This window comes from Phascolarctos cinereus, unplaced genomic scaffold (genome assembly GCF_003287225.1).
Source record: "Phascolarctos cinereus isolate Bilbo 61053 unplaced genomic scaffold, phaCin_HiC Scaffold_5;HRSCAF=322, whole genome shotgun sequence".
In the NCBI taxonomy this organism is placed as follows: Eukaryota; Metazoa; Chordata; class Mammalia; order Diprotodontia; family Phascolarctidae; genus Phascolarctos; species Phascolarctos cinereus.
The window spans coordinates 303393749-303418702 of record NW_027555958.1 but is presented as its reverse complement, the minus strand read 5'-3'; the positions used below and the strand labels follow the sequence as shown (position 1 = coordinate 303418702).

The 24954-nt window shown below is 40.5% G+C and overlaps 2 protein-coding genes across 4 annotated transcripts; one reads left to right on the top strand and one right to left on the bottom strand.

The window, feature by feature from the left end:
• Positions 1–76: 76 nt before the first annotated feature.
• Positions 77–5861, bottom strand: KLHL10 (kelch like family member 10). Its single transcript, XM_020972604.2, has 5 exons — positions 5531–5861; positions 3594–4083; positions 1908–2525; positions 750–899; positions 77–502 (listed from the first exon to the last, which is right to left on the bottom strand). Exons 1-5 carry the CDS (start codon positions 5722–5724, stop codon positions 128–130), a joined length of 1827 nt encoding a protein of 608 aa, XP_020828263.1. The 5' UTR covers positions 5725–5861; the 3' UTR covers positions 77–127.
• A 1030-nt stretch (positions 5862–6891) lies between these two features.
• Positions 6892–24732, top strand: NT5C3B (5'-nucleotidase, cytosolic IIIB). 3 transcript variants are annotated; one of them, XM_078156036.1, is made up of 9 exons: positions 6892–7772; positions 8764–8874; positions 9750–9819; positions 9919–9965; positions 13575–13660; positions 19128–19217; positions 20878–21016; positions 22413–22617; positions 23706–24732. In XM_078156036.1, exons 1-9 carry the CDS (start codon positions 7506–7508, stop codon positions 23834–23836), a joined length of 1146 nt encoding a protein of 381 aa, XP_078012162.1. In that variant the 5' UTR covers positions 6892–7505; the 3' UTR covers positions 23837–24732. The 3 variants fall into 3 exon arrangements, with proteins under 3 accessions (XP_078012162.1, XP_078012161.1, XP_078012163.1); XM_078156035.1 differs by having other exon boundaries at positions 6895–7772; positions 20854–21016; XM_078156037.1 differs by lacking the exon at positions 6892–7772 and adding an exon at positions 7779–7959 and having other exon boundaries at positions 20854–21016.
• The last annotated feature ends 222 nt before the right edge of the window (positions 24733–24954 follow it).

Here is a 24954-nt window from a genome sequence, read left to right as displayed (position 1 = left end):
TCATCCCTACCCCTGGCTCCCTAAAGTGGAACATTGTCCAATACTCTTCCAAGTTTAAGCACTGCATTTATTTAAAAAAAGAATTAATACTTATTGCTTAGACTTTTTATTAGCTAAATGAAGAGGCTCATACAGGTAGGGTACTTGTCGAAGCAGAATACTTTACTTCATCTCGAAGTGCTAATCCTGTGAAGTTGTCCCGTCTAGCTGCATATTCCCCGACATTGGCTAGCCCTGGTACCACACAACAGCTCAGAGCACTGCGGTATATACTCATGTCATGGGCATCATACCATTCATCAGTCTTTTCATCATAGCACTCAACATTAAATGTGGTGGTGAAGCCATTGAAACCCCCCACCACAAATAAGAGGTCATCCACCACTTCGATGCCAAAATTGCTACGAGGATTAAACATGGTGGGGATTGTGCGCCATGTGTTGGCCACAGGGCTGTAGGCTTCTGCACTCCTAAGTCGATTAGCTCCATCAAAGCCGCCTACCTGTAGACAAGCAAGGAAATATGGTTGGTAACCATTGCTTCTGTTTTAAAAGAGTGGCTTATTTCAAGTAGACTTAGCCACTCCTGTCCTATTGATTATTCATCTGCTTCCATAACCTTCTAGTAGATTATTTCCCATCTAAAACCCAGTTTGTTAAGCAAGGTCATTTTAATAATGATAGAAGATGTGAGGCTAGATTCTAAATTTAATATGGTGGTTGATAGACTAGCCAAGCTGCCTTTCTTACCGCATATATGTGTTCTCCATAAGCTATCACTCCTATTCCGCTCCTTCTGCTTCTCATGGGTGCTATGACAGTCCACTGATTACTCTCAGTATTGTATACTTCTGCTGTAAACAGGCATTCATTTCCGTTAAATCCACCACAAATGTAGACCTATTTAAACAGAATTACCTGTAGTGACCATTACAGTCATTTGGAGTAAAGGATACTCTACCATAAAGATAGTGCTGTACATCTTAAAATCCTGGGTTTCGATCAGCTAGCCCATGCCCTAACTTGTAAGGCAAGGATTCACTTAAGTCATCCCACTGAGAGAAAATAGACTGCTTAAATATTCCCTAAGTAGATGATTTCTTATGGCATAGCTTATAATAGTTACGGGAAGTTATGAACTAAATTAACTCTTGTTACCCATTCTGTTTTTGTCTTCCTGTATTTCATCCACTTTGGTTCCTGTATAGTTAATTCTCTTTTTTTTTTTTTCCACACTGAGCTTTTCTCTTCTGGCACTTTTAATCCATTTCACTGGAATAATGCCAGAGTTTCAGTGCCAAGGTTTGAGTTGTTTTGTTTTTGAACTATTTAACTTTATTAAGTCTTGTTATATTTCAATATTCAACTAAAGTGCTGAGAGGAATATACAAAGTCCCTACTTAAATATAAAATGATAAAATGGATCAGAAATGTCTTCATATTGAGGGTCAATATTAAGTGCTATTCCAACTGGTTTTGAGGAAAAGGCATGAGACTTTTAGCCAGCCAATTTACTGAAAATTACAATTCACTGAAAGTTACTGTGTTTTACTCCATTAGTATCTTTAACATACTAGTACCCTCTCAGTTCTAGTTTGTATATGACTAGGCCCTGTTTTTTCTTCATCCCACTTCTCACCTTTTTACAATTTCACTGACCCTTGACATCATTGCCAGACTGCAGAAAGCTTCTATATTGCTTTGTGTGCAGTCAGTACTGAAAAATTTAATGAAGAAAGATAATTATTATTAATTATATCGTTAGATCATGTTTTAGACATATTTTCTGTTCCCCATCAGGATAAAGGCAGTTTGGGCTAGGGAGGCCAGTTTTCATATGAGGGTTTAGTCTTTGTTCTCAAGCCTGTGGTATAGCAGGAAAAGACTCCATACACTCTGGTTCTTTACCTTTCCGTACAGGGTTGTGGCACTTGCATCACTTCTCTGTTCATGCATGGGGGCAATGAGAGTCCATTGATTAGTCTCTGGCTCATATCGTTCAGCTGTGTTGAGACGGACATAGCCATCAAATCCCCCCATGGCATAAATGAAGTTGCTGAGGACAGTCACACTGACATAACAACGTCTTGAGTGCATTGGGGCAACTTGGTGCCAAGTTTTCTTGACTGGGTCAAATCGCTTGACACTGTTGAAATAGTCCACGCTGTCAAACCCGCCAATGATATAAACATAGCCTTTCAAGTATGCTGCCCCATGGTAGGCACGGGGGCTCTCCTCCTCACAAGTGACATTCACCCACCTGTCAGCCCGAGCATCATATGCTTCAATGGCATTGGTGGGGCTCCCACCACTCCAGCCACCAATTGCAAACAAGATGGCATAGGGCAGACGGGGCCGGGTGAGTGGGTTGGTGAAATCAGAGTTGGAGGGCCCATTCATGTTTAGGTCATACATGGCCTTTAGGGCATTAATAATGACTGGCTTGCACTCTTCACTGTCTTTCACATAGTCATTCATTTTAACATTGTTCATGAAATACTCGGCATGCATCAGGGCCAGGCGAACCTAAACAAAAAAAAGAAATAAAAAAAGCTACCATTTAGGTGGGGTAAGAATACTTGAAAAAGCTATCTGCCTAACCATAATGGCTAGCAATTCCTTATATTGAATTGCTACAGGGTCGGTTTGTTTTTTTAAACCTGAGTTATGAATTTTTTTTAATATGTTATTTGGCATAAATTTCCATACCAAGATAGAACTGGGTGCCGCAAGAAGTCCTATGGTCCATTTTCTTGCCCCTGGGCAAGACTTCGAACCATCCCAGAAAATTATTTGCTCTCTTTCTCAAAATTTTCCATAATAATAGCTTTTACTATATAGCACTTTCAGGATTTATAGAGCACTTTCCTCTTGACAACCTTACGAAGTAGATAATGCAAGTGTTATTTTACAGGTAAAGAAACTGAGGCTCACAGAATTTGAAGTGACTTGACTATAGCTAGGGTCAGAATCCGCACTCAAACCTAGGTCACCTGACTCCTATGTCCAATGCTTTTCCTACTGTGTCATAGCTTAGTGTATTAACTCAATATGCAAATATATGACCTGATGGGTAAAGTACTTTGAGTCAAGAACTTGCACTTATTTTAATGGGTCTTAATTGTTGATCTCATATCCTCTTTTCCAGCAGAGGTTTCTAGGATTATGGAGTTTATATCAATAAGTATGTCTGGAGTGAAAAATAGGGTGGAGAGCAATCAAATGATAATCCCAAAGGGAAAATTAAGTTTCAGAAACAACAGAGAACAAGTAGAACTGGGTAAATAATGTACAGATCAGGGGCAGCTAGGTGGCTCAGCGGATAGAACACTGGCCCTGGAGTTAGGAGGACCTGAGTTCAAATCCAGCCTCAGATACTTGACGCTTACTAGCTGTGTGACCCAGGGCAAGTCACTTAACCCCATTGCCTACCCAAAACAAACAAACAAAAATAATGTACAGATCATGCAACATCTTATACTGCTGGTATTCAACTATTTCATGCATCCGGATGTGATCCTTGGGGAAACTCCTGTAGTAAAGGAACCAACAAAGAGTAGTTAAGGTAATCTAAAAGTAATAATTAAACTTGACCTTGGGTAGCAAAACTGAAATATGTTGCTTCCTATTTTGGGGGTCATGGGAAATCCACTTTAAAATTGCTTCAAAGACAGCATCTTCTTGCTTGACGTTGAGCTCGTCTTTCTCAATGATGTCCTTCAGCTCAGTGACTGAGAGCTCTAAAAACTCTGCGGAGACCTTGACCATCTCCTCAAAGTTGTGAAGAATGAACATGTATGCCTTTTGCCTTAACTCTGGGCAGTAGTAGTAGTCTGTGAATTTGCAGATGCCGATACAGTTATCCAAACACAACTCTGATTTGAGGAACTCACAGCAACCCCGGACAATGCCCATGATGTTGAACTGGTCTGCTGCAGCTAGCAGCTTCTCTACATTGTCTGGGGTGATGGGGACAGTCCGGGTGTAGGCATATTCAATAATTAACTTCATCATATCAGGAGAAATACCAGGAATGTTGTACACTTTCTTTTCTGTGTTGTTCCAGCCACTTGTAAACAAAGCTCTGGAAAAAACAAATAACAACAACAAAAACCAACAGTAGCCAAAGAAAATGGTATTTCTCTCCAGCCTCTCCATGTCTCCCTTTTTTCTCAAATGAGGGGAAAGTTTGGGATGCTACTTAAACAATGAGGAGGTGGGAAGCATGCTAGGAATAGATCAAACTTATGAAGGCATGGGGTAAGGGGATGGCATAGAGGAAAAAGGAAGATGCTTTAGAAGTACAAATGACTAGAAAGGAGAGTAGGAGGGTGTAAATAATATCTTCTTTGGATTTCTTTCAAAGCACTTTCAATACTGTCAAAACTTTTTAGCCCAGAATAGGTTTTATTGTCATTTCAGTGTTGGAGAAACAAACGAGAGGTTAAGTAGTTTACTGTGGCTAGACAGGTGCACTACTCTCACCTGGAACTAGAACTCAGGTCTTTTGCCTCCTGACTCATCTCATGCATTTATTAAGTGCCTGCCCCGTGCAAGGCACCATACTAGGACCTGAGATTATTAAAGCCAAAATGAAGTAGTCTCTGCCCTCCAGAAGTTTACAGTGGACACACAACATGTACACTGAATAGAAACTATAAAGTAATTTGAGGAGAGAGAGAAAACAATTATCCATAGCCCACTGGATTACACCTCGTTGAATGAAAATTAAATTTAATGAAATGAAATGAAAATTAAACCAGAGGAAGATAATTTTTAAAACAAGCCAATACAATTAAAACTTAAGAAGGCTAAGGGAGGGAGAGGGCTGTTATTTCTTTTCTTTTTAACCTTGCTTTTAGAGGGAAGGTGGATCTAAGAGAGTAAAGTCTCTTATTATAATGAAGACTTGAAAGTAATATATCATTTACCAGCTTTCCATATTACCTGATTGCTTTAGGGCCCTGTCCCCAGCTTCTTTTGTCCTCCCTCTTAAATATTCCAGGGACTTCTGCTAAGAACCCCCCAACTTCTTTTTCCCTTTTGAACCCAAATCCTTGATAATCTCCATCCCCCATCACATTAACTCCTTGATCCCTATTTGAGAAGGGGCAGGGAATTTTCTATTGGGGAAGCTGAAGTAGTGGTTTTGACATCTGAGTTTAAGTAGGGAACCCACGTGTATGTACAACACCCCTAACCCCTAGGGGTTGGTGAACCAACCCTTTGGTTCACCAAGGGGTCAAGGTGGGGAGATGAGAGTGTGGCTAATGCAGAAGATATGGCCTAGGAGATAATTGAGGGGTGATGGGATTGAAGATCACAGTGTGGATGAGGGGGATCACCCCAAAACTAGAGTGAAGCTAGTTTGTTCCCCTCTTGGTGCTAGATGCCTCTTCGGTGGACAAATAGGTCAAGGAGTGAGAGAGCTCAGATCAGGAGGGAAGTATGGGATGGAAACAACCCAGAATGCCTTGGTTGGCCCCTTTCCCTTTCTCTCTCCAACTCACTGGGGCTTCTAGGTTTAATACCTAAAGTAGGAACTGCAGCTGCAGAGGATGTTCTTGTGGGCATTGAACTCAAAGCCATTGACCTTGATGACCACGTCACAGAGCTTGCCCTCTAGCCTAAGCTCGTTGAAGATCTCGCAGGTCATCGCGCTCATTTTCCTCTCCATGTGAGGCTGGTGGAACCGCGTGGAGGCCGCTGTGCTCTCCATCTCCATGGCACCCTGGGACCAGCAGAGGGGAACTGTTCTCCGAGGGTGTGTGTGTGGGGGCCCGATCGCCAGCTGCTCTCTCCTTTTCCCTACTACATCTTTCAAATGGGGCCCAACAGGGTTCCCAAGTTCCAGAATCCTGTGCCAGCAGTGAGATCACTGTTAGGATTGTGCCTTGGGGTTCTGGAACCCCTACCCTGCCTTTTTACCTCTCTCCTTGACCACCACCTAACACAAGCTAAGAATCTTTCTTCCTCCCAGCTCTGCCATCCTCAAACCTGCAGCAGAACTATGCCAGCAGCAAACAGGTTCAATTACCAAAAAAATAAGTCTAGCCTGAAATATATACGTTCTGTATTGCCCTTATTCCTACCTGTACTCATCACCTTAAGTAAGCTCAAGTCCTCCCATCCTTAGTATCTGCCTACAGCAGACACTCAGCATAGTACCCCGTATCAAAGGCTCTGTGGAAACCCAAGACAAAGGAAACAGAAAGCTGGTTCAGTTTTCTTCAGGCCCACTCTCAAATTTCTCTCAGTCCCCTGGACATGTGTCATTTGGCATGGTAGCTCATCAACCTCATTTTCAACAGGTTTGGAATCTGCAAGCTGGACCAATATTCTTGCTCTTTTTCATCCCACCCGTGGTGCAGTGGAAGGAGCCTCCAGGACCTGGGTTTGAATTCCAGCTTTAGTCCTTAGTACCTGTGTGATCTTGGGCAAGTACCTTCACCTCTCTGGGTCTCAGTTTCCTCATCTGTAAAAGGAAAGGATTGGACTAGATGACCTCTCAAATCTCTTCCAGCTCTAAATTTGTGATCGGATCCACTATATTCTAACTTCTCCTGGATAGAGAATGACACTGAGGTTTCGAACCTGGGTGACTAGAAGGTTGGTGATGGCCTTGAGAGTAACAGGCAAGTTTGGAAGGGGGGTAGGTTTTTGGGAAAAGATAATATAATCTTCATCTGTGATGAAAAACACAAGCCTGCTCATCCTGACTCACTCTGTCCCACTCAAAAGGAAAAGGGGTGAGGGCCAAGCCTGCTTTCTGAGGGCAGCTGCTTCAGCCACGAGATGATCTAGGTGACTGGGTGGATAGGCTGGTGGGCTGGGGTGGGGATGGAAGTCAGAGCAGAGTGTGTGGATCTGTTGGGGTATAAAGGTTTGTTTGTATTGGAAATAAGCCCCAGGATTGGCTATTGTGGGATGCAGCCTATCTTCCTACCCTTCATTGGTTGATCACACCCATTGGGGTCCACCCAGCTCTCACTAGGGAGACCCTTAGCTAGAGGGACAAGGAGTATATACAGTATTATTTGTCTTTCAGGCAGCCTGGGTCTTGAGGCTGTTCCCCAAATCTACCCCACCAAGGGGGCAGCTAGGTGGCACAGTGGATAGAGCACCGGCCCTGTATTCAGGAGGACCTGAGTTCAAATCCGGCCTCAGACACATAACACTTACTAGCTGTGTGACCCTGGGCAAGTCACTTAACCCCACTGCCTAGCCAAAAAAAAAAAAGACAAATCTACCCCACTAAGCACTTCTCCCCCTCCTCCACCTCCCATCCCTAAACTCACCACAGCCTAACTCGAAACCAGCTCTTTAAAGCTCTTCCCCAAACCTGGCTCCACTTCCATCCAAATGCCCCTGAAGAGGCATCTTTCAGCAATGAAAGGAGGAGAGAGCACCGGCTTTGGAAGGAGATGACTTGGGGCTGTTACTACCTGGGCGTGCCTCGGCCAAGGTCACTTCATCTCTCTGGGCCTCAGTGTCCTCATTTGTGAAATGGCTTTTGGACTAGGTAATCTCATGATCATCAAAGATGTATTTCAAATTTCCCTTCTGCGGGCTCTCCTCCGGCCCCGCCCAAGCCCCACCCATCTTCCCTCGGCCCCGCCTCCTCTCCGTCTCTTTCCCTGGCCTTCCCCTCCCCTCCCTTCTCCTCGGTTTCCATCCGCCGGTGTGGAGGTGGCTGGCGCCTGCGCAGTTAGTTTTCAGGGACGAGCTATTTCTTCCGTGGCAAGAGCGGACAGGCGCACTATGGCGGAGGAGGTGAGAACGTGGAAGAGGTAGCGGGGCGGGGAGTCGGGGAGGGGCCTCGGAAAAGGAAGCCCCCCCCTCCTCCCCCTCAACAGCCCTGCTGACTCCAGCGCCGGCCTATGCTAAAGCTTCATTGCCCCATCCTAGAACCCTTCCAGCAAAACCTGCCGTAGAAATGCCTTCCTCCCCGGCTGCCCCTGTAAGCCTTCATAGCTCCCTGTAGAGCATTCCTGCAGCCCTTCCGCCATACAGCGCCCTTCCTCCACGCCGCTCCGCCCTAGAGCAGCTGGTCCTAGCCCCACGGCCCCCTCCCCACAGCGCCCCTTCCATAGCTCCTCTGTTACATAATCTCCCATACTCCCCTCTTTGGCACCAGCCTTTATATGGCGCCCTCGCTATACTGTACCTATTTTAGCCCCATCACCACTGCCTGCAGGGCCCGTGCACCATACCCATAAATAACCCCTTCCCCGGGGAGCCGCTGCTATATAGCTTTCCATAACACCCTCCCCTCCTCTTCATAGCACCTGCACTTTTAGCTTTCCTCCATACCTAGTCTGCCATAGCCCATAAGCCTCTTCCCACAGATCCCTCCCTTAGCTCCAGAACTGCCCCCTACGGCATCTGCCCTATATAACATTTCTCTATACAGTGCTCCTTACATGTTTCTGCTGTAAAACCTTCCTCTCCACGTTGCCGTTGCCCCACACTCCCTATCAGTCCAACAGATTCTTGCTTTATAAGCCTTAACTAAAGGACCCCTAACACTCCCCGCCCCCAATTCTTGTCAAGGCCTTTCCCCTGTACCCCCAATTCCACTGCCACATTTTTGTTTCCAGTTCCCAAGATTTTCGTTCTGGTGCTAGAACCCTGTAAACAGGGGCTCACTGCTTCATAGCTGAGAAAACTGAAGGGACCAGACGACCTCTGAGGTCCCTTCTAATTCTAGGTCTGTGATTCTAAGTGCTGGGTCTGGGTGGGGTGGGGTTTGCATCTGGAGCAGGTGAAGGAACAAGTGAAGGACCTGATGAAGGCAACAGTGCTTATGCGGCACCCGCAGCAGGTTCAGGAGATCATTCGATCCCTCAGGAAAGGAGGATGCAACAAATTGCAGGTATGCCTGTGATGTCCCCCCTCTTTTGCTAACTTTGGGGTAGCAGGAAGTTCTAATGGCTTGGATCTATTACTCAATGAAGGAAGAAAGAAAGAATAGTTTTTCTGCTGCGTTGTTTTAAGTATTTTCATCCTTACCTTTCTTTCTTAGGAAAATCGATATTCCCAATATGGGTAGGGTGCTAGGGGATGAGGGCTATCTGAATTATGTTCCACCACCACCCCCTCCCCAAAGAAAAGAATGTTATTGATGCTCTTTACTGAAAAAAAAAAGGCACTATCCTTTCTTGATATACTTCTTGATCTCCTCACCTTGCAACCCTCTTTTATAACAAAGGAGTATATAATTAAGTAAAACTGACCACATGGGATAGATAACTTGTTCTTCATTCAATACCTCTAGTCCACCATCTTCCTACTAAGAAGAGAAAAGCAAACTTTGCCTTGAGAAAGTTGAGGCTTGTGACTTGCCTTTTCCATATGGAGAGAAAACAGCATTACCTTGCACCCTTGAAAACTCACCTCAGTAGCTTTATATCATGGCATTTGATGAGATTGTTACACACTGTACATGAAATTTAAACTGCTAACCTCCTTAATTGAGAGATTCTTCCTATTAGATTGGGACTTAGACTTCCTGGCAGCTAGGTTCTGTGCTCCAAGGACGTAGAACCAGTTCCTATCATTCTGTGACTACTTGAAGGTGGGGGCCATATACCCTTTTTCTGTTGTTTCCTAATTCCCAGTGGCAGGCTCTATATGGAAGTTATACTTGTTAAATATTGTTTTGACTTTTAACAGACTCTTAAACTTTGAAGGCAAGATGAACTGAGCCCTTGACTTATGTTTATCTTCCTGTCCTCCTCCACATTTTAGGTCATTTCTGACTTTGACATGACCCTGACTAGGTTTGGATTTAATGGAAAGCGATGTCCTACATCTTACAGTAAGTCATGTATTGATCAGCATTGTGGTTGACTTTGCTGTTAATGGTTCCTGTAGGGGTAGGTAATAGAGTCTTTGTGTTGTTTTTTTTTTTCCCCAGATATCCTAGATAACAGCAAGCTCATCAGTGAGGAATGTCAGAAAAAGGTGGGTTATCCTTGAAGAGTGTTGGTGTGCTAATTCAAATGCCTGTTGGCCAAAAGAGGACCGAGTGGGGATGGGGAATGGATCCATGATTTCCCAGGTATAAGAAACTCCCAGGTGAGGAAATTTCCTCTACCAATGCAGGTTGGTACTATCTTGGCAACATAATTGTGTAGTCTTTAGAGAGTTGAATGGTTCTCAAACTTTTTTTGTCTCGGGACCCCCTTTACATTCTTAAAAATTATTGAGGATCCCCAAAGAGCTTCTATTTGTATGGGTTGTAGCTATTGACATTTACCATGTTAGAAATGGAAACATTTTAGTCTTATCATGAAAATAGTTTTGATTTCATGATCCCTTGGAACGGTCTCAGAGACCCCCAGGGATTTCCAGAACACGTTTTGAGAACCAATGGTCTAGAGTTCTTAAAGGTTAAGTGACTTACCCAGAGTCACACAGCCAGTCTATGTCAGAGGCAGCACTGGAACCCAGGTCTTCCTGGCTCCAAAGCCAACTTTCTGTCCACTATACCAAGCTGCCTCTCACAGAGTAAAGACTTTAAAAACATATTAAGTTTGTTATTATTTTTATTGCTCAGGTAAACCTAGCCTCTTAACATCTACTTAATTGGGATGTGTTCCTTCTGGTAATGTTTTCATTTATTCTGCACACATTAAAGGTGTATGATGGGCAAAAGCACTGAACTAGTGACAACTTAATTTCTGTAGTGCTTTAAGATGTTTAAAATCTTTTTCAATTTTTAAAATTCTTTTTCATTCCCCTGTGGGAGGAGTAGCAAAGCATTATTATTTACATTTCACAGATAAGGAAACTGAGGCACAGTGAGGTTAAGTGAATTTGCTGAAGGTTATCACTTAGCCAATAAGTGAGGAAACTGAGGTCTTCTGACTGCAAAAACAATTGTTTTTGCCAGCCAACACAGCTGTTTCCCTAACATGATAGTTTTTTTTGGAGACAGCATAGTCTTCTGAAAACCTCATGGTAGGTAGGATAAATTCCTAGTTGTAGAATGTAATCAATGCACTGGCAATCATAATAGCCCCCCCAGTAGGCAATATCATGCCTTGACCATGTTGTTCTTTAATACCCACACCTAATACAACTTCTGTGCCAACTGTGGCTTTTGATTTCTAGGCAACTAAGATATTTCTGATGAGTGAGATGGTTCTGTCGATAAGCTTAGGTGAATTAAATAGCAGAATATTTGGCCTGTTGGCCTGAACATGTTGGTCTTTTACGTACCTGTTACATATCCATAGTATTCATGATCATTATTTATTATTGCTTTTTTGAGTCTTCACATAGCTCTTCCATTTACAGTACAAGGCTCCTGGTAGGTGGTGGTATTTTGGAGTGGTAGTGAGAATTGGAAAGGCTGGCTTTCTAAACTAGACTTCACTGTGTAAGAGAGAGAGCCAGTGAAAAGAATGTGAAAAGAACCCCAAACTTGAAGTCCAGAGACTTGGTTTTGAATTGAGGCTGTGACATTACTAACTGGGTAATCCTAGGCAAGTCACTTCTCTCTGAGACTTCTTTTCCTTGCCCTCAGTGGGGATGATCATACTAGTACTATCCAATATGTGAGTTTGTTGTGAGCAAAGCAATTTGTAAACTGGAGCAGTATACAGATTATTCTCAAATTGGTTAAGTCAATTATTGTGCATCTGCAAGAGGGAGATAATATCCCTGATTTTTCAGTCTTGTTTCTGGCCCTTATCTTACCCACTCCTCCAGCTTTGAGAACGTTATAGGTACAAATAAGAGAGTAGTTTGGGGATCTTCAGAAGAAAGACATTAGAGGCACTCACTTTGGCAACACATATACTAAAACTGGAATGCTCGAGGATGATATGCAAATTCATGAAGCATTCCATATTGTTTGATTGAAAAAATATATAATTTAGGGGAAAAAGAAGATATTAGAGAAAAACAAAGGTACTGCTGCTTGGCTTTCTTTGAATGTTAAATGGGGGTTCTGAAAAGTTAGGTATAAAACACATACATATGTAACAATACTCGTGCATTTTTCTGTTTTGTTTTAATTTTATAGAGGTTTTGATTTTTTTGTTTTTTTTCTTCTCTGGCTTCCCAACCCTCACCCCCGGAAAGAATAGTATAGAGGATAGAAAGCTGTTCTCAGAGTCAGAAAAGCTTGGGTTTGGTACCATCTCTGACACAAAGGTAAATTCCCTAATCTCTCAGTTCTCTAGGCACTCTTTATCACTGTGGAGCAGATACTGATCACTACACCTTCTCCTTGGTCCTGGGAATTTCCTTTTGGGTGTCTCCTATACCAATAAAATCACAGGTCCTTCCCCCACCAATTTTCTACCTTTAAAAATGTTGGAGCCATAATGTAATGTAATCCTCACATTCATTTCAAGGAACATTCTGCCTTTGTTAGTGTATAATATTTGGCATTTGGTTCTCCTAAATGGAACAGTCCATGTAATTTGGCACAGTCATTTGAAATAACATAGATGTTAGAATTCATTACTTTTTGTTAATTTTGTTGAGTGTTCCTACTGGGTGACTATGGAATTATTTATCTAAGCAACCACATCGGGAGGAGGAGACATCCTAGGTGTTTAGAAGAAGCTGTCCCTAATTAGAACTGGTAGAAAGGCTTTTCATTTAATCCTGCTAGCATGAATAGTCTCTGTAGAATTGGCTGTAAATATTTGTTGGCCTTAGTGATTAGATTATTTGGTGATAAAGGGATTTTAACGCTGATTTATCACTAATACCTGCCATTTGTGCTGTTGACCAGAGAGGTTCAAGGATTGATCAGATGAGCTTTTATGAAATTTGTAAATAAGATAGCTCTAAGGAATTAAATATGACAGGCTTACCTGGAATGGAGGGAAAATCTAACTGGGAATGAGGAGAGACTTTGAAAGTGTAAGTAAGGTATTACCAAATGACACCTTTAAAAAGAACTGAATAGAAACTGTTCCAAATTAATTTTTGTTCATAATAATAACCTCTTATGTTAATTTGTGGGCTTTTTTGTTGTGGTGGTTAAAATTGTTGTAAACTCTGCTGTCTGACCATTTCACTCCCTGGCTCAAAAAGCTTCTGGGGCTCCCTAATTGTCTCTAGTCTCAGAAAGACTCCTTTTTGACACTTAAAGCCTTTGTGGTCTGCTTCTAATTTTCCTAGACAGATTGCACATTACTCTTCCTCAGACAAACTAATCTTACTTGCTTGTTCCATCTTTTATCTTCATGTCTTTGTACACACAGTCTGTCCTACATATCTGGAGTGCTTTTTCTTCAACCTTTACCTCTTGGAATCTGTAGACACCACCTGCAGGAATCCTTTCCTGTTCCCACCAGTTGTCAGTGCTTTCCCCTCACTTAATTTTTTTTCATATTTACTTTGCAAATAGTTCACATTTACTTATCAGTGCATATGTTTCCTCTCTGTAGAATCTAAACTCCTTGAGAAAGGGACTTTTTTTGTTTTTGTCTTTGCATTCCTCAGTGTTTAGGGCAGTGTATGACGCACAGTAGGCTATTATTGAATATTTATTAAATTGTTGAATTTAATTGCACTCTAATTATTTTCCTCTCATCTCTGGTATCTCAGTTAAAGGATCTCCTTCACTACTATTACCCAATTGAGATTGATCCAAACAGGACAGTCAAAGAGAAGTTCCCCCTTATGGTAGAATGGTAAGTAGTTGGAGATGAAGGAAGATTTTAAGAAAACAGGAAAAATTATCTTAAAATGTTATGTTCCTAGCCCTGGTCAGATGAGAACTTAACTGGATGAGGATTTCAGCTGGAGTGGATACAGAGTTAATACAGTCATTAGAACTGTCTTTCCTAAGGCTATTGCTAAAGTTTATTGCTGGAATGGCAGCCTCTCGTAAATCGTAAGTGAGGGCAGCAGGCCCTATGAGATTTGGGGGAATCTGTGAACCAGGGACATTTTAGTTTTATTTTTGAAATTCTGTCACTGTACAGCAAGGATTTTATTTCTCAAAGGGCTTTAGGTCATGGAGATGGGCCTCAGAAGAACTTTTGAAGTTTTGGTATTGAAAGGAAGAGGGTTGAGGGAGAAGAAGTTTGACTTAAGTGTTAAATTACTCATGTGACAGGGGTTTTAGGGATGATTATCCTCATGCACAGTCCATGTGGGTTCTTGTACTTCTGTATACCTGCTACTAGCTCATTTTCCTTATTCATTCTCATTCCAGGTTCTAAGATATTCAGGGGATATAGTTTGTTTGATTTTTGGTAACATCTAAGCATAGTTGTACAAAACATCTACAAATTTGCCGTGCCCCAAAATGTATTTCTCTTTATGCACCTCCAGTCCACCATCTTTTCTGTCAAGAGGTGGGTAGCATACATTGGTCCTCTGGAGTTGTGGTTGATCATTGCAGGAATCAGAGTTCTTAAGTCTTTCAAAGCTGTCTTTTACAGCATTGTTAACTTATAAGTTGTTCTCCTGGTTCCTCTCACTTTATAAAGTCAGTTTATACTAGTCTTCCAGATTTCTCAAACCAAACCTTTTGTCATTTCTTGTGACATAATCCATTCCATTAATATAACATAATTTGTTCAGTCATCCCTCTATTACCGGGCCCCTCCTTTATTTCCAGTTCTTTGCCACAATAAAGAGTTATGAATATTTTTGTACATAATGGACCCTTTTCCTCTTTCTTTGATCTCTTTGTGGCATAAAAGGGGGGTATATTTTGACATTTCAACAATAATTATCAAAATCTCAACATCTCTCAGTAATCCATTGGTTCTGTGCTCCTTTCTTTTCCCATATGCATTTGCTTATCTCTTTCTACATATTAAACCTTGTAATCTCCTAGGCATAAATAGACATGAATGTTATTGGCTATACTATTTAGTAACAGCGTGAAGAAAAAAATAAGAGATGTAAATAATTATAGTATATCATATGTGGGATTGATCATAGCCCAAGTCAGCTTTTAACCAGCATTACAATTGCCAACTTTACAATTCTAGGAACATAGTCCTACCATTCAGTTCTCTCAGGATACCAATTAAAGGCTTTTCACACAAAAAAAATTATCTTCATGTTTTTTCTCAGGAAGTAAATTCCCTTAGTCTTTTTTCTTTGTCCTTTCCATAGCCATCCCAGTTAAAGGTCTCTCCAAAGAAAAAATTAAATTCTGGCTCTTCATGGTCTTTTCATAGTTAAATTGTAACTATCTAAAATTCCATTGCCTTTTGAAGGTACAGCAATAGTATCAGCTGTCTCTGTGGAAGAAACTATTCAGGTTGGTGTTATGTTTCTCCCCAAGACCAAAGATTTTTAGTCCCTATAAATTATTTGAGGGACATCAAATCCACATTTATATTATATACAGCATACATATGATGAAAAGCACCACTTGACAGGCTGCTTCAAATGGGAAAAGCAATACAATACTAGCAATAATAATAGGTAAATATGATAATATATGCTTAACACTGCATACATACAACGAAAAGTACAAAACAACATTACGTAAATTCAACAGTGAATTACATTGATGGATGCGTAACCACTTATTTTGTTTCTCTTACAGCATTACAACGGAGCCTATTTATAGGTTGCATGGTTCTTATTTTGTGGCCTTTCTATGTCTGTACTTGGTTGAGGGTATAACTATCAGTTTTTCTAAGCTCCGTGGTTGTCCCTTTACTCCAGTACTGAGGTTCTAGGTAACCTTTACTGCTTCTGGGTTCATCACTCTCTTGTTATATAAATTCAGGTCCTCTTGATTTCAGGGCCAGTGCTCTAGTTTTGTTTTGTTGTTGTTGTTGTTTTTTAATCAAGCTAGTGGCTTGTTTCCTTATCTTTATATCTAAAACACGAGTATCTTGATTTCTTGTAGCATCTTGCACCCATATATTTGTAAACTCATGCCTTTGTTGTACCTTCCTGTTCAACTTCATCTTCAGCCAAGGTATCCCATATTTAAGTTTTTCTATTTGGTTATCAGGTCTTTCCAGTATCTTCAGGACACTGAAAGTTTGTCAGCAAAATTCTTTTATTTTACTTTATTTCTTGATAATAAACTCTGGCCTCATCACATCATTCATCTCTGCCCCCTCCCTCCCCCCTGCTGCAGTATTTGCTCCTTGGGCATCAGTTTCTTCCAAACCATTTATTCCACATTTATAGAAAATAATTTTGCTTCTATGAGGCAGCACAGTGTAATGGATTGAGAGCTATCTTCAAAACTGGGGAGACCTAGGTTCAAATCCTACCTCTTGGCTCCTATGCATCCTGGCTTTGTTAGCTTGGGCAACACATTTAATTTCTGTATGCTAGAGACTAGAGGTGTCACACATGAGGATGGGCAGCGTGCGGTCTGCAGTTACTCCCAAGTGCTCTTGAACCAGATGAAAAGATAATTGGGAAATATTTTAACCAAAACAGAAAAAAATACAGTAAAGCATAGACAACATTGCATTTTAAAACTAAGTCAATGTGCAGCCCTCAGGGATCCTTATGTACCATGTGGTGGCCCCTGTTTCTATTTAAAACTGTAGACCACTTGCCAAGACTAGAAGTTGTAGGTAAGGGTCTGACTTGCATCAGTAGAGACAGTTTCCCATCCTAGGAATTTCCTTTACCAGTTAAATCACAGGTCCATTCCCTCTCCCTATAAGATGATTGAGTATTTTTTGATTTTGTTTTGGTTCAAACTTTATTCTTTAAATTCTGAACTTAGCAAATACCAAATAAGGTGAATATTTCCACATATGAAGAAAAACAGAAAGAGGATTTCATATGTAGCTGCAAGTCTGCATCATCCATAGCTCGCATCTCTCTCCAGCTCTGCAACAAATTCAACATGTTATTTCTCTTTATATGTTAAATTTTATTTTTTAAAAATTATTGAGCATTTATTTTTTCCCTCCACCTCACCTTTCTTCTTACCACTGGGAAAAAAAGAAGAAAAAATCATAGTCAACAAAACAAATTCCCACATTGTCCATGTTCAAAAATATGTGTTTCATTCTTCATCATCAATCCTCTGGAATCATGTCAACATGTTATTGTCAAAATTGTTCTGCTTGTCCTGTTAACATTCCTACTTTTCTGTTTTGTGCATTTTTAAAATGCTCTAAATACCCTCTTTTCTTACTCTTCTTTTAAAAAAAATTTTGTAACCCTATTGCATCTCCTCTCCTTACCCAAATTGAAATTAAGAAAAACAAAAATCGAATATTCATAGTCAAGCAAAACACATCCCCACATTGACAAGATCTGAAAATTTTTTTCCTTCTGCACCTTGAGTTTGTGACCTCTCTTTCATGAGGCAGGTAGTGTATTTCATCACCAGTTCTCTACACTTGTTGTTGGCCATTGCATTAATCTTGTATATCAAAATGGTGGTGTTATTGTATCAGTTGTTAGCCTCTAACCGATGATAAGGTCATTCTTAACTGTTTTGGGGGACTCCAGAACAATCTTTATCTCTGGATCCGACTTCATTTCCCAGTCCTGATTCTTTGGAATTCAGTTTCTTGCACTTTAATTCTTCATTCCTCTTTTGAGTACATTTATCAGTCATGTATCTGTGCCTCAGTTATAGAAAATGATTCCATTTCTTCATTTTATAAGGTGCTAATGGTGATTTTGCAATCTTGTCTTCACAATTAAGATGATGTTGTCTCCAGTTCCATTTTCGATCAGATTTTCTGTAAACTTGTATCAGTGTGATTCCGTTGCCATTCTTCTTTATCCCATCCATAAGAGGATGCTTTGGGCTTCCCTCAAATCTGCTAAAATCTCACCTTTAGTAAACCAGTAATGCTAAGCTAATCATTAAGCATGCAACATAAACTGTAAAAAGCAATGAAATAGTTATTTAATAACGAATATATGGCAAATAAAACAGGTGAATGAAAGTCGTCATCAGCAGCACTACTGGGCAATTTGTATTTATGATTTTTCAATTATAGTCAGCTTATAATGAGAGAAAATACATATGGGAAAGAAAAAAATATTTGAAAATCCCAGATGCAAATCTGCACATATAGCAGAGGTGTTAGGGTCTATTCCATTCTTATACGTAGCCTGGGTAGTGTGATTACCTCTTGATCTGTTACTAGATTTTTCCTAATTCTTTCTCAGTTTGGCTTCTAGGTAGTAAGTCATGTATTGGTATTTCTTTTATTATTATTATTTTTAGTTTTCAACATTCACTTTGGTATTTCTACATTACTAAAATTGCTCTAGTCTTAAATAAGAATATTTATTTAATAAGAAACCTCTCTTCTCATAAATGTTTGCTCATTTTTTTTCTCTATATCAAACTCCTTAATCTTCTAGGCTTATATAAACATCTAGGTTACTGGCTTGCTTTATTAACGGTGTAACAATAAAACAATAAAACAAAGCAATAGTTATTTACATCATATGAACTATGAGATTGATCATAGCTAAATATTTGCTCATTTTTTTCTCTATATCAAACTCCATAATCTTCTAGGCTTAAATAAATATCTAGGTTACTGGCTTTATTTATTAACAGTGTAACAATAAACGATAAAACAAAGGCAGTAGTTATTTACATCATATGAGCTATGAGATTGAGCATGGCTAAAGTCCTCTTTAACAATATAAATAGCTACTGACTTCTCAATTCTGGAAATATAGTCCCACCATTCAGTTTTCTCAGGATGATAATTAAAATCTTTCTCAAGAAATATCTTCGTTTTTCTTCACAAAATAAAGGTTAAACTCAGTTCTCTCAGTAAATAAGTTCTTGTAGTCCTTTTCTCTCTATGCTTTTTTTCTGCTATCGTAGTCTCTGTAGCGTGGTAATTAAAATTTGTTTCCTCATGGACTGCTGATAGAATGACAGTTAAATTATAATTGCCCCAAATTCCATTGCTCTTGAAGACACAGTAGCAGTACATACAGTTTCTATGGGAGAGAATATTGAAGCTGGTTATAAACCTAGTTTTAGTGTTGCTATTTTCTTCCTTACTTTCTTTCTTCCTTTTGAGGGATGATCAGAACCTGGAAGAAAGTGGCACTTTGCAGAAGTGTAGCATGTCCATTGGAGACAATTGTGTGATGAATCAGGAGAAAGATCTCTGTCTGCTTCAGTGATTTGAAGATGTTGGTGTCTTGGGGGGGAATATCTGTTTCTAGGTGGACTAAAGCCCACAATCTCCTGTGTCAACAGAAGATTCAGAAGTACCAGATAGCCCAGATTGTTAGAGATTCAGATGCAATGCTCAGGTATGTTAATTTCTTATCCTGGAGGGAGCATTTATGCCAGCTTGCTGCCAGTTATGAGATCAGTTTGGTCAATAGGTAAAGAGAAAAGAGGTGAAAGGGTGGCTTTTAATACTGTTGAAAATTAAGAGTTTGGAGTCAAGAGGGATATAACAATATATAGAATTAATGTTGAAAATATGTGATGTTATTCTGCAGGTATAGAATGCTGTAGAGTCAGAAGCCCTAAGTTCACATATTAGCTTTACTACTTACTAATTTTTAATTACCATTTACTATTACTAAATCACTTATCCTTTCTGAAGCTGTTTCCTTATATATAAAATGGCTATGTATGAGTAAATCAGTAAGCACTGATTAAGGGCCTACTAGACACTGGGGATAGAACAATGATCTGGAGTCAAGAAGACCTAACTTCAAATCTGGCCTCAGATCCTTATTAGCTATATGACCCTGGGCAAGTCACTTTAGCATAAGATAATCCCTGCCCTCAAGGAGTGTACAGTCTAATAACCAGCAAACAAATATGTACAAACAAAGGATGCGTAGGATAAATGGGAAATAATTAATGGAAGGCATTAGAATGAATAGGGGTTAGGAAACGCTTCCTGTCAAAGGTGAGATTTTAGTTGGGACTTGGAGGAAGGCAGGAGGAGGCATAGACAAGAAGGGAAAGCAAGGGGGCCAACCAGAGAAAATGCTTATAGGTACTTTCTAAGAAATTATTAGCTGATTGTATATATAGTGCAAATTCTAACTGGCTTTCTCTGCCCATCCCATATCAAACATCCCAAATCCTGTGTTAGTTTTTTTGGAAGATATTTTAAGCTACCCTTTTTAGCTTCTGTATGTCATTGAGATCATAACCATGTATCCAACTCTTGAGAATTGGTATTGGCTTGTCAGGTACTCCTGTCACCTCTGTGATCACTTCTGGTATATAGAAGAAGTGAACGTGGTCCATGCCCTCAAAGAATGCATAGTCTTTGCACACGTATGTTGTTTTCAGTCCTTTTCAGTTGTGTCCAACTCTCTGTGACCCCATTTGGGGGTTTTCTTGGCATAGGTACTGGAGTGGTTTGCCATTTCCTTCTCCAGCTCATTTGACATGAGGAAACTGAGACAGACAGGGTTAAGTGACTTGCCTAGGTTCTCACATAGCTGGTAAGTGTCTGAGACCAGATTTGAACTCACAAAGGTGGGTCTTCCTGACTCCAAGCCTAGTGCTCTATACACTGTACCACTTAGCTGCTTCTGCATGTGATAATCTATATCAAAGTGCTTGTCTTCTCAAAGAGGGAGGAGGGAAGGAGTTAGGGAGGAAATTTGCAAAATTATGAGAAATTATAGAAATTTAATGTTAAAAATTATTTTATGTGTAATTGAGAAATAAAATAAAAACATTCTTAAAAAAAGAATGTGTAGTTTCATTGAGGATACAGGGCACATACATGAAAGATGTGACTGCTTCTTGGAAACTAACTTGATAGGAGGGTTGAGGAGACATAGAATAACAAAGTAATCATTTGGGTGAAATAATTGGGAAAAGTGTTTTGATCAAAGATGAGTCTACCTGGGTCCAGTAGTTATGAATTTCTTTCTTGTGATAACTTTGGGAGAATAATTTATCCCTTTACAGGGAGGGGTTTGAAACATTTTTCAGCACACTCTACCGAAGCAATATTCCTCTTCTCATCTTTTCTGCTGGTATTGGAGACATTTTGGAAGAGATTATCAGGCAGATGAATGTTTTCCACCCCAACATCCATGTTGTGTCCAATTACATGGACTTTGATGAAAGTGTGAGTTATGTTTGTTACACTATGGGACTGGGGAGCATCTATACTTTAGTTACTACATTTTTGTACAGTGGGGAATTGGATAGAGTTCTTTGGGGAGGGAAGGGAGATAAGCATGCTGCTTCACCTTGACTCCCTACGGGAGTCAAAATTTCCCCCAAAGACAGGCTGATTTAGAGGCCCTGTATCTGTAGTCCTCGATCAACCCCCAACTCTGTCTCACTCACCAGTCTGCCGATTACCCATACTCCTGAATTCTGTTTGGCAGTTTCACTTCCACCAGAGGATTTCGGGGGCCTCAGAAGAGGAAGATAAGTTTTAGTCCATTTTGTTACTTGTTCATATTCTTGATTAAGCGATGTGCTTTTAAACAGAGATGATGCTACCCATAGCATGTGCATTTTGACTTATTTTCTTTTCCTTTTTTGTCCAAATAGGAAATTTTTGTTTAAAAAATTAGTTGGTTGAAGCTTCTTTGCTTAAAAAAGTACTCTGTGTTCTGTAGCTTAGTGAGAATTGGTATGCTCTTTAGAGTATTAGAAAAAACCCTAGAACATGACCAAATCATTTCTAAAGGAAGGGGTTACATGATGGAGCCATATATATATATAATCTTCACTTTTTGTGGTGTTCATTGTTTCCTTTCCAGGCATTTTGTTATTTTGACAAATTAGTGTTACTCTTTGAAAAATGCTGTCAGTGCCAGAGAAGTCAAAACTCAAGTCACATATATCCAAGTGTTGTTCTAGGGGACATAATTTCAATGATTCTGCCCATTTTCCAAAACCCAAGGGTTTTGGGTTGTTTTTTTTTTTTTTTTGGTGAGGTGATTGGGGTTAAGTGACTTGCCCAGAGTTGCACAGCTAGTGAGTGTTATGTGTCTGAGGCCGGATTTGAACTCAGGTCCTCCTGACTCACGGCTGGTACTCTTTCCACTGTGCCATCTAGCTGCCCCTAGGTTTTTTTTTAGTTGTGTTTCTTCTTCCCTTTATGTTGCTCAGCTTCCTAAGCAGTATTGTCATATGTACTCATCCATTCTGTTTGAGTTATTTTTCCATTTGTGGGAATTGGTTGCATTGAACATTTGAGATTACCATAATAAATATAATGAGATTACTTTGCTTTCATCCTCCCAGTAAAGAGGGGTGGTATACTTCTTCAAGATGGCCAGCTAGAGTTAGGTGCATAACTTGTGGTTAATGGAATAGAATGAGGCTCACCATTAACTTTGGCTCTATTAACCCTTGGCTTTATCAAGGTTGGTAGAAAGGGTATTAAGATCAGTAACCAGTTATAAGTCTTTTGAATGTGTTTTTTTAAAATTTCCTTTCAAAATCCTGAAAAATTGAGAAATGTCTGTATTTGGATTCATAGTCTGCCTCTTCCCTTGGTTGCTCAGGGCTTCCTGCAGGGTTTCAAGGGTAATCTCATCCATACCTTTAACAAGAATAGTTCAGTCCTAGAGGACTCAAAGTACTTTGAACAGCTCCAGGCTAAGACCAACATTCTCCTGCTGGGTGACTCCATGGGCGACCTGACTATGGCTGATGGGGTGTCCAGTGTGGGAAACATCCTTAAGATTGGCTTCCTGAATGACAAGGTAGGTGCAGAGAAGACTATGGAAGTCACTTCTTCTCTACTTCTATCCCACATATTTGTCAAATTACCTATCTTACAGGACTGTTGTGAAGAAAGCAGAATGTAAGTTGCAAAGTGTTATGTAGATGTGAACTACTATAAGGTAGTTGGTATTGAGATCTCAGGAACCAGGATTCAGGTTTGTAACCAACAGTATCAAAGAACAAGAAAATACTGGAGTTGAGTGAGGCTGAAAAAGTCTGTTGGTCCTAAACCATAAACTAGACACATATCAGTCATTATGTCCTACAAATGAAAAGGGTGCCAAGTCTCTGCCAACAGACTCAGAGCCCCATGAAGACAATTGTCTTAGATTTTTCTTCAGAATTTTCTATATTAAAATCTGTTAAAGAAAAAATGAAATGTTAGAACAACTCTATGCAACATTTGGCCGCTCACCTACTTCTTCAACATACACTAGGATTCAGTGTTATTGAATGAATTGGGGTTTGAGAAGATGCTCTCTAGATTTGTGTCAAAAAGCAGCTGCCCAGATAATGGCTGTCTCTGGGTATTTAAAAAACTTGTTCTGTGTTGCTTCAGATGGCAGAACTGGGGTCATTGGATGGAAGTTGCAAGAAAGAATATTTTGGTTCAGTTTGAGGAGGAACTTTCTGCCAGTAAGAGCTGACCAACAATGGAATAGGCCTCCTCAGAAAGTAGTGAGCTCTCCATCACTGGCCATATTTAAGTAAAAGGATGATTGATGATATGTTGTCTGTTGTAGAAGGGATTGCCAAGTTGGGAGGGGAACTGGAGTAGGTGACCTTTCCAAGGTCCTTCCAACCCCGTTCAGGTAAAATGGACTTGGCTAAAGATGGATATCATTAGGATTTCAGCTGTTGCTGCCTTTTCCCCAACGCTGTTGGGTTGCTGGAACTTGGAACTCCCAGCCTTTATATTGGGCTTTTGGGTAGGAGTTGATGTACCGGGCAAGTTGTTGGTATTTGAGCCAATGCCCTGGCCCTTAAAAAGGAAGGAAGTGGGAGAAAAGATGGGCAGGAGACCTGGGGAAACCTTAATTCATCTCTTCCCTGTCCTCCTCCTTAGGTAGAGGAACGGAGAGAGCGATATATGGATTCCTATGACATTGTGTTGGAGAAGGATGAGACCCTGGATGTGGTCAATGGGATCCTAACACACATCTTGTGTGAGCAGGACCAAGTGGGAATGCAAGAGTCCTGAATGCAGATGAAGACCCTCAAAAGCTGTCTGCTCCAGCTGGTTCTTCAAAAATGTCTTATCCCTCTGTGTACATAAAAAAGTCTTGGCTTCCAAGAGCCACTCAACCCCAGGTCCTTCCTCCTCTCCCATGGCCTGTTGCTGTTTTTACCAAGAGCTTTTGGTAACTGGCTGTCCAGTGCTGCTCTGACTTGTTAAAAAGAAACCTATGGTCAACATGTCCACCTGGCTGAGAAAGCAGTATAGCAGCTCAAACGATAGAGGAGAGAAGTGAAGACAAGCTGAATTGGATACCACTTTCATCAACTCACCTTCCCTATCCACCTACCTGTGTCCCTTGCCCCCCCCAAAAACACCCACACCGCGTAAAAACCTTCATTGAAAAGTGCTGAGGGCTTGTGTCCTCCCTGGCAATTCACTGACATTGGGAGGTGTGGCTATTAGAACTCATTGACTGCATGTCTGGAGGCCTGAGTCTGAGTCCCTGCCCCTCCCCCAGTTAGCTCTGTGACCACAGACAAGTCACTTAATCTTCCTAGGTCTCATTGTCCTTTTTGAAATGAAAGGTTTGGAATAGATGATTCTTCATAATTCTGAAATTCTGTGATTCTGTTACGTTCTGAAACTGAATGTTGGACTTGAAATTGTTTGAAATCCGAGAGGGTTATACAGCTGTACCTGTAGCCTGCTTGGTTTATCAAAGAATGAGGATTTTCTGCTTCATAGGTTTCCTTAAGTAACTTTGGGGCCTCCTCTCCCTGCCTTTCCTCTTTAGATAGTCTTAGCCACTGACAGGACCAAACACTGGGGGAAAAGAGGGAGGGAGCAGTTAAGTGAGGAGCTAGGAAGCAGTGACTGTGTCTGTATTTTAAGGTCAAATAAATGATTTTTGGATTCTATTTTATGTTATCTTTTCCTCCTTTTCTAATCCTAACCTTCTGTTCTCTAACCTTTTCTTCCTTCTGCTCCTCCCCCCCTCCCCTGCCCCAGCATCTTGGATACTCATGAGTTGGCTATTTTCGGTCATAGGGCAGCCTGACAAAGAAAGATAATAAAATTATAAGGACCCACCTTTTCCTAAAGAAATCCATTTCTCCTTAATTCTTAATTTATTTGTAAGG

Bases quoted from the DNA above. Each gene is read 5' to 3' on its own strand.
- KLHL10 (XM_020972604.2), bottom strand. From the start codon at position 5,724: ATGGAGATGGAGAGCACAGCGGCCTCCACGCGGTTCCACCAGCCTCAC. The intron at 2,526-3,593 runs GTCAAGTTTAAT...TTTTTTGTTTAG, and splicing joins TTTCAGTTTTGCTACCCAAG to GTTCGCCTGGCCCTGATGCA. The intron at 503-749 runs GTAAGAAAGGCA...GCTTGTCTACAG, and splicing joins ATGGAGAACACATATATGCG to GTAGGCGGCTTTGATGGAGC.
- NT5C3B (XM_078156035.1), top strand. From the start codon at position 7,506: ATGGCTTTTGGACTAGGTAATCTCATGATCATCAAAGATGTATTTCAA. The intron at 9,966-13,574 runs GTGGGTTATCCT...CTGGTATCTCAG, and splicing joins GTGAGGAATGTCAGAAAAAG to TTAAAGGATCTCCTTCACTA. The intron at 19,218-20,853 runs GTATGTTAATTT...ATCCCTTTACAG, and splicing joins GATTCAGATGCAATGCTCAG to GGAGGGGTTTGAAACATTTT.